General features: G+C 39.1%; 1 protein-coding gene across 2 annotated transcripts in view; it reads left to right on the forward strand.

Annotated features, from left to right (window-relative positions):
- USP10 (ubiquitin specific peptidase 10) overlaps positions 1-14,055 on the forward strand; it is a 34,921-nt gene that overhangs the window by 3,987 nt on the left and 16,879 nt on the right. The window contains exons 1-4 of one of the 2 annotated variants that reach the window (XM_089539482.1): positions 4,224-4,259; positions 11,341-11,409; positions 11,919-11,979; positions 12,825-13,844. In XM_089539482.1, the coding sequence (XP_089395608.1) occupies positions 4,239-4,259; positions 11,341-11,409; positions 11,919-11,979; positions 12,825-13,844 (1,171 nt within the window). In that variant the 5' untranslated portion in view covers positions 4,224-4,238. Of the gene's footprint in view, positions 1-4,223; positions 4,260-11,340; positions 11,410-11,918; positions 11,980-12,824; positions 13,845-14,055 lie in introns of those variants that run through there. The other variant, XM_089539483.1, reaches the window with a different exon arrangement.

Below are 14,055 nucleotides of genomic sequence, written 5' to 3' on the forward strand. Positions count from 1 at the left end.
TTAGAGGAAGGAGTTGTTTAAATATTTTATTTTAACAATGCGACAATGCTTTTTTTAATAATATCGGGTGGTTTAAAGTTTTGATTTACTACCCCCACCACCTTTCCCTTCTCCTTTTATGTCATGTCTTTTTAGATTGTAAGCCTGAGGGCAGGGAACCATCTAATTAAAAAGATTGTATGTACAGCGCTGTGTAAATTTACAGCGCTTTATAAATAAAGGATGATAATAATAATAATAATAATAATATCTGAGAAGCACACAGCCCCATCTGATTTGCTTTTAATAAGAACAAAAGTAAGAAGCTGTACACAGTAATACTTTGCGGGCATTCACACTATGGAAGTAACCCAGCGTGAAACTGGGTTATATCCTTGCCATTCACATTCGCCCTGAATGCACTTTGCGGGGTGGGCTACCTAAAACCCCACTCAGTCTGGGATATTCGATACCCATGGTTTTTTTCCTCCCATGTCTTTTTTAAAGAACCGCATCGATCCACATCTTCAGCAGTGTGAATGCACTACCGAATCAGTTCAGATTGCTCTGTATCATTCAAGGGAATGGAGGCAACTCCGTTCTATCACAAAACAATTGCATGTTTAAAATGACTCAAAGAGATTCAGGAACACAAAATGTAATGGGAACAACATTCCCAATATGCATTGGTGCGGTGATCCGCATCTCTCAGGACAAAAACCTAGTGTGAATGCCCCCTTTGTTTCGTACTTCATAGAATACCTAGGATATGTACAATTACGAACAAGTAATTGGGAAGATACCTGTTGGTCATTGAATTTGGTTTTAAAGGTTGTGTATTTTAATGTGGTTGTGATTGTGTTAATAATAGTGAAGATAATGATTTAATAAATAAATGTGTTAGGGCAGGATTGTGCAGCTCAGATTCTTCTGAGGATATTTCAATGGAGGAATTCAGCCCGCAGTCATCCTCATTGAGCATTATGTGCTGGAAGAGCCAGGAGCTTCACCAAACTGAAATTGTATGGTTTGCAGAAGCAGTTACATCACACTCTATGGAGGAAGGTGATATTTTCCATTCAGAACCGAGTAGTAGGAAGAAAATCTTACTAATGGAATAGTAGTAAGCCTGTGGACCCTGACTGTAAGGACTCGAACCAAGTTATCTCCTTTTGAAAGTGCTTATTATGCCACTGTAACCTGTCTCCTACTGCATTTGCCTTTATGAAAGTTGTTGATGTCTTGCTTTGGGGTTGAGAATGGAAAGGTATTTGCTTTGCATTCTGCAAGTCTGATAGGTAGCATCAAATAGCAAAGGTTGCAAATGCCTGAGTGAAACTTTCCTAGGAAATTAGTATTTTCAAGGAAAGGAGGTAGGATCCTTGAGGTGGAATAGGAGGGAAATGGCACACAGAGAGCATTTTGGATACGCACATGGATGTGCATGCTGAGAACCTATGCCAAAACTGGAATCCTGTGTAATCTTGGCTTGTTTATTTGGTCTGGAAATCCGGATTGTATTTTTACGCTTGCCATTTTGGTAAAATTGGTTCTTTTGTTCGCGTCTTCAATAAAACCGTGGAGTATATTAGCCTTGAACAGTATAGTAAAATGGTTTTAAAAACTGAATCCGGTTCATGATTAGGTTACTCAGTGTTTTACTGTTGTTGCTGCTGCGTAATTTCTCTATTTCAGCTTCTAAAAATATGTTTTCAGCCTTAGGTTTTGCCCTCTTCAGTGGTTTGTGAAGTATATAAGAGGGTCCCCTTTTACAGATAGGCCACCAAGGATGGAGAGTGACAGTGTGTTCATTATTATTACTCCAGACAAACCCTGTGGTGGTTTTCTGTACATCACCTAAATAATGTAGTGGCCTGAATGATGGCTTTTGATAGCCATAGCTAAAGCTCGCCTCCTTGCCCAGCTATTAGGCTTCCCTGACTGCTTTAGATAAGATTCATTCTCTCACCCTGATCTCTTTCGTATGGTTGTTAGGTATTTGGGGTTTTTTGGTTTGGGTAAATATGCAGCTTTGTGGTTTGGATTTTGTAATACAGGTAAAGAAATGTTCAGGGAGAGATGCCGCATGTGGGCCTGATGGTAGCAAAACTGACTGACGAATTTGCAGATCTCTGCCGCTCCAAGGAATAATTATAATTTAAAATCAGTTGCTTTTTAAAACTTCTTAGTTATGTCAGTGCTATGGACAAGTTGTTTTTAGCTTGCATGAGTAACTGGTGTTTGGAGATGTCATTATTGGGTGTACCTTGTTAAGAGTCAAATAGTAAAAGAAGGAAGGGGAGTTTCCAATGTGAAGGAGATAGGCCTCCTGTGTGTGTTATTTAGTATTTGTAGCCTTAGTTCCAGAAATGTCTGTGCTTCTTTTATGTATAGCTGGAGGGTGCAACTTCTCTCTGTGGTGCAGATAATACAGTACTTGTCCAAAGTTTGCCACATACATTACCTTATTCCAAACAACAACCTTGTGAAGTCAATTGCTACTCTTTCAATATGCAGTTGAAAGTGCATGGCTATCTAGCAAGTGATATTTGAACGAACAGAGGGCCAGCTTACATGCAACTCAATCTGTCGGCTAACGGTGTGCCTTACATGAGCCTCAGCCAAATTATATGGGGATGATGTGAGTTGTAGTTCAGCACATCTAGAGGGCTGCTGCACATTAGTCCTTGCGTATTGAATATGTGGTTCCTGTACCAAACTAACATATTGGTACTAATTATATTGAATAGTCTTTCCCCTGGTATTAGATCTGTTCTGACAATTCTTGTTTTTAGGCTATGTTGAAGATATACCTATTTTTCAAAAAAGGTTTCAGGTAGAGTTGAGCTTACTATGTGTTTATCTCTTGTGAGCCATCTGGATTCTATCAGCTGATTTTATGTGTTTGTTTTGTTGTCGTATATTGCTTTGAAATCTTCAAGTGTAAATAGCTTAATACCAGTAAACAATAAATGACATTACAAAATGGTGGTTGCTGTTCTGTAGAGTTTCATCTGTTACCTTGCATATTTCTTCAGATCATATTGCTAGAAACATCAGCATGCTTTTCCTACTAACTATATGCAGTGAGTAAGATTGCCTTTTTGAAAAAGTAAGTGACAGATGTCCCTTTTAATAAACTAATTTTCAGATTTGGCAAAGCTGGATGTTTTGCTTAACAGTTCTTTATTTCAGTGCAATGTTTTGTTTTTAATTTGTCTTCCCTCCAATTTTACAGTTTTCTCTACAAACCCTTCAGTGGCTCCATCCACATTTCAGAAGTGATCCATTTTGACACCACTTTAACTGCCGTGGCTCAGTGCCATGGAATTCTGGGAACTATAGTTTGTTTTGGCTCCAGAGCTCTCTGGCTGAGAAGGCTACATGTATCACAAAACTACAGTTCCCAGAATTCCATAGCACTGAGCCATGGCAGTTAAAGTGGTGTCAAACTGCATTATTTCTGCATTGCAGATGCGGCCAGTGTTGAAACATCAGCATAGATATTTATCGAACTTAGCTTTTCTGTCCAAATAGTATTAATGCAATAGGTTGTTTTAAAAAGGAAAACTATATTGAGTAATGTGTATCAGAAGTCACTCTTATTCTATTCCTTGCAAACAGTCAGAATTTTTCATTAAATTAATAATAATAATAATAATAATAATAATATGCATTCTCAGTATTCAAATAAGGCTGGACTTGAGACCTCTGGAAATTGTCACATGTGCAGAAGTTCTCATTCCATCAATGACCAACATAGGAAGGTCTGTTTGTAACGTTCTTACAGCACAATTAAATGAAGCAAAATATTAATAGCAGCATTGTTAGAATTAACTGCAAGACGCTTTTATGTGCAAAAGAAGTAATAATTTTTGGCATTTTAAAGTGAAGTCGAGATGGAGATGTTAAAGCACAAAGTCACAAATTGAATTTAGGTCAGTGCCCTTGAAAATCTGTTGTCTCATTCCTTGACAGGTACAGAAAACCTGGTGACAGATTGAGAAAGACTGTCCGGTTCATGCTTTTGCAGCAGTTCAAACATACAAAATGATTAGAGAATAATAGTTGCAGTCTGAAATCGACGCAGAATTTTGCATTGTGCTTTGATCTGCAAAGCAGTCAAATTGTTATCATTTGGAGTCAGGCTGTTACCATCTTCAAATATGTTAGCAAAGGGGACTTGTCCACAATTTCCTATCCTACCTATTCAAAACATTTTTGCAAGTCAGCAGCCTGCAGATTACATTCTTCCAGTTATGTGCTGTTACTCTTTGCAGGTGAGTGTCTATTTTTAAGACTTGGAAATAAGACCCTTTGGTTTCACTGGAGCTTAACTCTCAAAGAGGTGTGTTAAGATTGCAGCCGGAGTTGAAAAGGCCACAAATCCCTTGTCGCTTACCTGTTGTGGACAAATTAAAGTCTTGGATGCAGCTTCTCATACCACTCTGAGAAGGAACACATCAAGCCTTGTTTAAATTAAAATGGCTTCAACTATGAGGAGGGAGCAGTGTTTTGACCTCCATTGCTCATGGCAATGACTTCTTTCATTGCATGGCTTAGTGGTCTCCATGTTGTTGTGTACCTTCAAGCCATTTCAGACTTATAAGTGACCCTAAGGCAAAGCTGTCATGGGATTTTCTTCCCAAAATTTGTTCAGAGTGGGATTTGTCTTGGTCTCCCTCTGAGGCTGAGACAGTGTCACTTGCCTAAAGTCAGTGTTTTTCCATGACCAAGTGGAGATTCGAACCCTGATCAACAGTCATAGTCCAACATTCAAACCTCTACACCAGCCTTGCTCTCCAAGTACACTGCATTATAACTGGGGCTATAGCCTCAGTAGTTGCAGTTGGGTTCAGCACTTCATAGAAACCAATCCTAACCCAACCCACTGCTTGCTGTATTAGCTTTTTATTTTCTAGGAACTCTTGATGCCAAGGGAGCTTTCAGCAACATGGTTTCTTACCTGCATTCGACTGTGGCACAGTTAATTCTGCCTCTGCGTTCTGCTGCGTGTATAGGCAAGTCTTGGGTTTTGTTTCATTGACTGCAACACAGGAGTTAAAGTGTCTGTGGCTTTACTTTTAACAGTTAGGCCCTTGTTTCGATTCTAAACGTTGCTGCAGTTTTAGTGACACAGCCTTGCAGATTATGATAGATCTGTCAGTTAGCAATTTAATTGTCTCCATTTTTGCACCAAAGAAATGTTAGAAAGTGCAGAAGTATGTCATGCTTCAAGTGAGATTTCTTTTTTAATTTAATGCAGTTTTTTTATTAAAGCTTTACATTCTCATTACAAGCATCCACCAATGTAATACTTCATCTGTATAATGCATTGTATTCAAAATATGTATTTAAATGGGGAAGCAGTATTGCTCAGCAAACAATGATAGACTAGAATGCAGTTGTGAGATCTGTAAGGAAAAGACTGAAGGCAGGAGGAGCAATATCTGTGTTCTGTTCTGTGCAAATCAGTTGGACAGAATGATTCGAATGAACCTTAGTACAAGTTAAAAGCAAAGATTGTGTCTTTAGCAGGTAAATCTTTATGGTTCTGTTTCAGTTTACTCCTGTATACATTCTGTGCGCTGTTGTCAGTGTTGCACAGGTCTGTTTGTAGTAGAACTTGCTGGCTTTGATCCACGGGATTATGGTCATTTGTCACTTTAATGCTGTTTCAGCAAAGTAGATATTGAGTCTGAAAGAACCACATTGCTAGAGCTGCATTTCTTTTTTTTCCCCTGTTCAGTTGAAATGCTTTATATATGACCATTTGACATACCACTAAGGATTAAGGAACTTTGTATGGAACAATAGTGTGTCATGATGGCAGGAGAGCCTCTTGCAGTTCTAAACTGTGCTTATAATTGGGGCCAGAAATTCCTGCTTTTCCTGTACATGTTCTTCAAATGAAGCAGCGTTTTTAAAAGGTATAGACTGGGTGGCAGAAGTGCAGGCTGAAGAAGGAAATCCAGAGAGAACTAGAATATTAATTCTTCCATTTCCCCCCCCCCCCAAAAAAAAATCATATACAACACAACAGTTCTTCAGTTTCAGCAGCGTAAAATGCCAGCAGCTAATCCTTAATATTCGGTTTTTGTTCCAGCTGTGGAAACATCCAGGACATGTTTACCTGTTGCAATAATCTTGCTTTTTCCTTTTTGGAATGGGATGGGACCCAGGCTATAAATAAAAGCTTGCATATTGTTTCTCTGAAGTTAGAAAGGCCCTGCACATTAGAAACTGCTACTTCTTTTGTGAGATAAGAGGATTATTAGGTCATTTAGTAGCTGATTAAGTTGAAGGTGGCCTATGTTTGATCTAGATAGAACAAGAATCAAAAGATGGGCTGGAAGGGTTGCATGCCCAGGGAGGGCTTTTTACATTCCAAGCTAAACCAAATTGTCAATGCGCTGTTCTACGAGGTCCACATTTCCAAATGAAGGTTTGAGGAGTGTCATAGATACAACCCACTGGGACTAATTTATATCCTTTAGCATTTTCTTGCATCATACTGCAGTTATAAATGAGCTAATATTGCTGCGAGCTTATTTCAGCTGGTAATTACTTCATGGAAAGCCCTTATTACCCTCCAGAAACCACCAACGCTTTGACCCTTTCCCCAGGTAGCTGTCAAACCAAATAGGTAAAAGGCATTTTAACTTGTTCTTGCAGCAGCTGCCCCAAACCGTCTCCATTATCCTGACTACTTGCCTTGCAGGATTTGCAGGTTTTGGAATGCAATATTGTAGATGCTATCTGCCTGGAGTGAAGCTTCATGGGACAAACAGACTCATCCCATTGCCTTATTTTGTCCCGTCGCCCTCCGATTATCCTGTTATGTCCCCCTTAGATAATACGTATGAGTTTTGAAATTGTCACATTACAGATATGTTTGGTTTGTGATGGGAACACATTCCAGGTAAATTCAGTTAGATGATAGTTTGTGTGTCTCCCTGCCCTTATAATGTACTTAGGTATACATCATGTCAAGACAGACCTTTTCATAATAATGGAGGCTTTAATGCAGATAGCTATAAAACGCTTGTAGGTATGGATACCATTTTAGGATCTTCCAAACTAGAATATAATTTAGTACAAATTCATATATTCATGAGTAGAAGGGACTAGTCTGGAAGCTGGAGAGTATCCAAAATGGAACTAAGCGTTCTAGGTGGTGTAAAGAGCAAGAGAGTTAGGCTGATGCGCGTAATAAATTGGTTTGAATGATGCCTATGTCCTCAGTTAAAGCCTTTAACAACGAAGCTCCTTTTTTACAAAGTCTGTTTAGGGAGCGCAATTCCAGCACAACTCTCCAGTTTTCTCCTGTCTAGCTGAAAGGTTTTTTTTATTGCAGCATTGGCATTAGTAAAATGGAGAATGAGGTCTGGAGAAAGATTGACATCCAATGTCAGGTTGCAACAACATGCCTACAGTCAATACTGTAAAGCTCGACCTGGGAAAGAGTGCTCTTCTGCTCCAGGTGATTGTACTGTTGCTGCTTTGCTTACATACAACAGGCAAGTTAAACAGCAGCTTCCAAAATCACTTTGAGAGTGTGTGGGCTGAGCAAAAGAAAGAAAAGGGGAAAGCAGAATAGCCTGCCTCACCAGCTACTCTTGAAAAAGCGTCATTTATAAATTTTGTCACCAAGTGGAGACTGGTGAAAGAAAAAGAAATCATCCCTGGATGCATTTTGGAAGACGTTTTCAGGTGACCTCTACAAGATTCAGAATGTGTTTGCTTATGCAAGGCTTATCTGGCTTGGTTGCTTCATTTCACATGCACCTGATGTTAGTTTTGAATAAATTGTTTGTTGAAACATCTTGGAACTACACTTGTCCCTCCATATTTGCTAGGGTTAGGGGCACAAGACCCCTGTGAATATGGAAAAAACGCAAATAACAAAAACACCATGTTTTTACCTGAGTGGACACCTCTCTAGGAACCTCTAGGTCCTCCAGTGGAACTCTGTGGTCAACGTCCGACAGACACTGACCATAGAACTCCAATATAGGAGCTACAAAGGTCTAGTGGAGTATCCTCTCTAGGAATCTCTAGGTCCTTCAGGGCAACTCTGTGATCAACGTCCAACAGACACTGACCATAGAACTGCACCGGAGGAGCTACAAAGGGCTAGTAGAGTAATCTGTCTAGGAATCTCTAGGTCTTTCAGTGCAACCTTTTTTTAAAGTTGACCATCGAGTTGCACTGGAGGACCTAGATATTCCTAGAGAGAACATATTAATCAAATCCATGAATAGTCAAAGCCTCAAATATGGAGGGATGAGTGTATTCATCTTTCTTGTGGAGTAGGAAGCTGTCCCGGCTCCTTCTGTGTGTTTTCTATCTCTGGTACCAAAAATAAACGCCAGGAACACATCTACTCCATTAACTAAAGCACACCTGTATAGAAATGACCAATTAGTTCAACAATTTCAAACCTTAGGTGAAAAATACAACTGCAGAAAAACATTCATTGCTGGGTTTTAATTTGTACCACGGTCACTGTGCGTTGGTAGCAAAAAATAGCCAGCACTGATGTGCCATTGGCTGCGGTTTGCATCCTAAAAAAAAATCAGCCAAGATTTGGTTGGGTGGTATATTAAGCGCTCAACGTATTGATTTAAGACTCAGAGTAATGTGTGTGGGAATGGGTTTTATTTGTATAACAGAATTTGAAACTGCATGATTGCGTTTCGTGCTTTGCATGCCTTCATCCAAAATAAATTATGATTCATTACGTTTTTTGTGCAAACAGATATTTTGTTAGTATAAACTGCTTTTTGAATGTATTTGTGTGTGCTGTGCAAGCTTTCCTTCTCGATTAGAGTTGCTGAGAAGGCTATTGAAATATGAGAATGGTTTCCACATGCTTCAGTTGCCTGCTTACTCTGAGGTGTTGCATAGCTGACATCTGCCAGCTGCTTAGATGGTCCTTAACAGATTAACAATACTTTTTAAAAGTTTCAGAAGCAATTTTCCTTCATTGGCCTATATTTGACTTCAGAAAAAAAGTACTTGAATGTGTTCATTTTGTCATTTCCAATCTGTTTGATAATGGCTCTACATCTGTAAAGTAGTGTAGGCATTAGAGGATAGAGCTTCTTAAAAAATAGTTGTGTTTTAAGTTTCAAGCTTTAAAAAGCTTAACTTCTGGAAACCATTGGTATTTATTATTATTATTATTAACCTTTATTTATAAAGCGCTGTAAATTTAAATTTATTTCCAGGACAGGACCACATATGAAGATTTATGTACTAAGTGAAGGGTGGTTAGAAAGTATTTTGGCATCTGTATATATACATTTATTGGTTTCTAGAGAGAGCTCTAGATTGATTTCCTTTAGGACCCATTTGTTTGTCTTTTTGTCATTACACAGTATTTGTAGACTTCTCTTCCAGCACATTTCAAATGAGTTTATTGTCTTCCTGTCTGCTTTTTTCACTGTCTAGCTTTCACAGCGATACAAAGAAATGGGAAATACAATGGCATTGACAATCCTAACTTTTGTATTCAGTGTTCAGGATCTTGTCGAGTTGCTTCCTAGGTGCCCTTTCAAGACCTAGTCTTCGGATTTCTTGACCGCAGCTTCCACTTTGAATAATGACTAAGCCAAGGTTTTCTTAATGTTTCACTATAAACCTCCCTTTGTACTTTCTTCCTTGACTTTCTTCACTAATCGTTCCACATCTTTGCTATTTTCTGCTAGTAGTATGGTGTCATCTGTGTATCTTAAATTGATGATGTTCCTTCTTCCAGTTTTTAGCAGTCTAATCAATCTCTACATATGATACATTCATTCTACAAGTTAAACGGATGGAGTGATAAAATGCACCTTTACCTTTGCCAGGTGTTGGAAACCATTGCACTTCTTTTCTTTAAAAGTGATCTATAGTTTTTCATGGTCTATACAAACAAAGGCTTTGCTATAATCCATAAGACACAGTGTGATTTCTGAAATTATTCAGTGTGCTCCATTATCTGTCTTTTTCCTTTCCTGAACCCTAGCTAGGACAGTATTCACTTCATATATGGTAAAAGTCCTCATTGCAGAATTTTGAGCATCACTTTTTCTGGTATGGGAAATTAATCCAACGATCCTGTGGTTACTGGAATCCCCATTCCCTTGTTAAAAATTAGGATGCAATTTTGCTTCACTGGTGGGGGAAAAGATGCGATGCCCACAATTGAAAGTCAGCTTTACACAATTGGGGAACAATCTTAGTTGAAGTAAGAGCTTTTGGGGGAGGGATATAACCATATCTAAACCTTTGTAGCCTTTTAATCTCCAGATTCTACTCTGTAAGGAACACTGTTTACCACAGGCCTAGTGTAGAGAGATCTTGTTGCTCATTTGGATGCATCTGAGGAAGTAGATTTAAATCTACAAAAGCTCATGCTGCCAACTTATTTCTTCATTTAGTCTCAAAGGTGCTACCAGATCTCTCTACATACTGATTCTACAGACCAACATGGCTATATCTTTGAATTCTACCACAGACCACAGGCTCAGAATATTTCTATAATCTGGGTTTTGTGTAGTCCTTGCATTAGGGTTTGCTCTGGTGCTACAGCTCTAAAACAGTTTCCTAGCTTTGATTCTTTGAGGTATCCAGGCTTGACTACAACTCTTGGTGCTAATTGTCCATTTAGTATGATCATTGCGAATAAAGCTTAAAGTGGACAAAACAAAAGGGAAGCTGTGCTGAAAGGCTGCTGATATTGTGCTGACTGACCATTAACTTTTCCCAGAGTGCACAGAAAATTTGAGCCAGGAAAAGATTTGGCAGAAGAAATGGGCATTGGAACAAATGTAAAGAGGGAAGAAGGGCAACTTGAACGAAGAAAGAAGAGCATTTAGGATTAGACAGCAGCAAAGAATGAGAAATTGTGAATGGGGAGATGATGAATGTACGTGAGTTTGCTTAGAACAAGCAATGAGAAGGAGATTTGCAAAAGGCTTCCTGCTTAATTACGTATTCAGAAATTTCTTTAGAAAACCTGCCCTGCCTTATGAATTTTCTTGTGTCATTTGATAGAATAATGTTAGCAACAGCAGATAGTTAATGGAGAGACAGACAAGAGACAAGATAGTAATGAAACTGAGGAAGTAGTTGTTGCATTGAAGACAAAACTGTTCTTCAAGAGCTGATTGTTTAAGAACTTCGAATTATCTGCAACTTTAGAAAGCAGAGGTTATCTATATGGCTATTAGTTAATTTTATTCTTCTGATTGTAAGTGAAGGGACTTGTCAAATAAACGTAATTTTAAACAAATAATATGAGAATTCCCAGAAAGTTGACCGCATTAACTACTACAGTTAATCTAACTATTTGCAATGTGTTTTGCTTTTCAGTACATTTTTGGAGAATTCAGCCCTGCTGAATTTAATGACTTCTTTGTGACGCCCCGTTGCTCCGTTGAGGTATGAACTACTTTAAATTTCTCATTGTGAAGAACGTTTTCACTATTGCTCAGAGTAGCAAGTATTTCATAATGTTGGAAGGGCATCCTGGGGCACTTTTAAGACTAATTTATTTCAGCATAGCCTTCATTGATTCCCATCTGCTTCTTCAGATGCATCTGAAAGTTTGTACTGAAATGAACCAGCTAGTCTCCCTTTTCTATATTGTATAAGTACAATAAATAAAAATAAGTATAAGCAACTGAAAGGTGCCATAACTTTTTTTATAATGAAATATAATAGCACAGCCATCTCTTCTAAAATTGCCCCTATAGCGTTGCCACACAATTTTTCTTAACTTACGTTGTGTGTTGTTATAGTCATCCTGTAGCTAACAATATAATTTTTCTTCTCGATAAATCAGATCTGTGATTTCCTTTATCAGTCTTCTCCAATAAGAGTCTGGAGTCCAATACGTTACTTGTGTTTAAATAATTTTTCAACTCCCATTTAATTTATTTTCTGTACAGCTGCCTCCCTACAATGAAACAATTTCATGTGGCCTTAAGTCCACAGGAGACCTCCGTGATGGTAAGAAGCCATTCCTTCACAACTGTTTCTCCAACCTTTTTGAAATTCAATATATATTACAAGTTTATTTGAGTTCAGCTTTGGAGATTTGGATCAGTTTAATGCTTAAATGTAGCACAGTGAATACCTTTTAATGACTAGATATTTTTTTAAAGCTGGCTGCTTTCAGGATACTTATTTAAAGTGCTCCTGGCTTTAATTGAAGTAGCCATTTTTGAATGTCTCCATCAGATAGTGGGATCTCTAGGTGGCCCAGTGCTTTCAAATTCCCCAGCCTCTGAAGAATGACACTGGTATTTTTATTTGTTTTACAGGAGATGTCTGTTAGCAGCAGTCACTTAATTCTTGCATAGTATCAGACATATGAAATAAAATGTTAGATGACCTGTTCCAATTCCTTTTACATCACAAACATTGTTGACATTGTAACACTATAAGGGTTACAGATAATAATCCAGTGATGGCAAACCAATGGCACGCGTGCCAGAGGGGGCACTCAGAGCCTTCTCTGTGGGCACATGTGCCATTGCCCCAGCACAGAGTTTGCCAGAGTTTGTTACTAGAAAGCCAGAGGGACACAGCACCTTGCAATAAATAAGTGGGTTTTGGGTTGCAGTTTGGGCACTCGGCCTCTAAAAGGTTCACCATCACTGTAATAATCCATCTATTTTCAGTTTTCCATGCTAGACATTTCTTAATCAGAAGCCATAATCTTTGAAAGGGATCTGAGATGTTTGCAAGCTTTTCTTCTATGTATACAAACAGTAGTGGGAATTTTTCCTGGTATTCTTTTCTCTTTCATTGCTCACCCCTCAAATATACTAATATTTTTTCCCCTTTTCCAGGGGAAGAATATCAGAGAATTGAATTTGGTGTTGATGAAGTTATTGAGACAGATTCCTCTGTGCTGAATAACAGTGATTACAGTATTTCAAGTACTCTGAATCCACAGGCACCAGAATTCATTCTTGGTTGCACACCTACCCAGAAAACGTCAAGTGATGTACTCAACGAAACCAACTACAACTCCATTGACTGCCAGTTCACTGACCCTACTCTCGCTTTGGATAGTGGTTCTAATGCTGAGAATGATAGTTTACCTGGGAGCCTTGGGCAACGGGAACGAAAAAAGAAGAAAAAAAGACCTCCTGGATATTACAGTTACCTGGAAGATGCCAGTGATGGCATTGTTCCTGCTGAGGCTTTGGTGAACGGACATGCAAATTCAACAGGACTTAATAGCTTAAGCACAGACGATGTAGAACTTTCAGGTGATGCCCCGTCGGTCACTCCAAGGACTTGTGATAGCCCTGAAAATTCTGTGGATTTTGCTAGTGAAGCCGCTTCTGAAGATTTGGTTTCTAATGCTGTAGATGCTACAAGGACTGCAGGGCAGCCTGAAGTGTGCAGCATTGCTAATTTAGAACAGTCATGCGTCCCTTCCGAGACTGGGAGGGATAGCCCCTTAAGGACAGCTGTACAGCCTTACGCTGGTACTGATACTACTGAAACCATTGGCGTTACCAATGGTCAAACACTTGAATCCTCTAATGAGGGCACAGCTGCCAATGGGGTAGACTTGCATACTGTGGAGAGCACTGACTCAGACCAAGTGAAGCCTGAGGATGCTTCATCTACTACTGAGGCAGCCACCCCTGTTTCAGGATCTGCTGTGGTTAATCAGCCTGCGAAATCGTGGGCAAGTCTCTTTCACAATTCCAAGCCCTCTGTTTCCACACCTATGGCTTATGTGGAGACTAAGTATACCCCTCCTGCCACATCTCCTGTGGTCCCGGAGAAACAGGTTGAAGTGAAAGAGGGGCCTGTTCCAGTTTCTGAGGATCCTGTAGCCATAAAGATTGCAGGTATCATTAACACACTGCAGGTTTAAGCTGGAAGGATAAGCAGGGCTATCCTAGAAAGCTTGGAATGCCTGGCTCAAAATGTCGTAACACTTTCACATGGCACTATTGCTGACTTCAGTAGCGTAGCAATCAGAAAATGATTAACTGGGTGTTACAGCAACATCTCTTGACTTTGCTTAGAGCACAGTTTGGAAATGTGTAGACATCTAGA

The sequence above is a fragment of the Sceloporus occidentalis genome, unplaced genomic scaffold (genome assembly GCF_023333645.1).
Source record: "Sceloporus occidentalis isolate IW3139 unplaced genomic scaffold, rSceOcc1.0.p SCAF_10, whole genome shotgun sequence".
Lineage (NCBI taxonomy): Eukaryota > Metazoa > Chordata > Lepidosauria > Squamata > Phrynosomatidae > Sceloporus > Sceloporus occidentalis.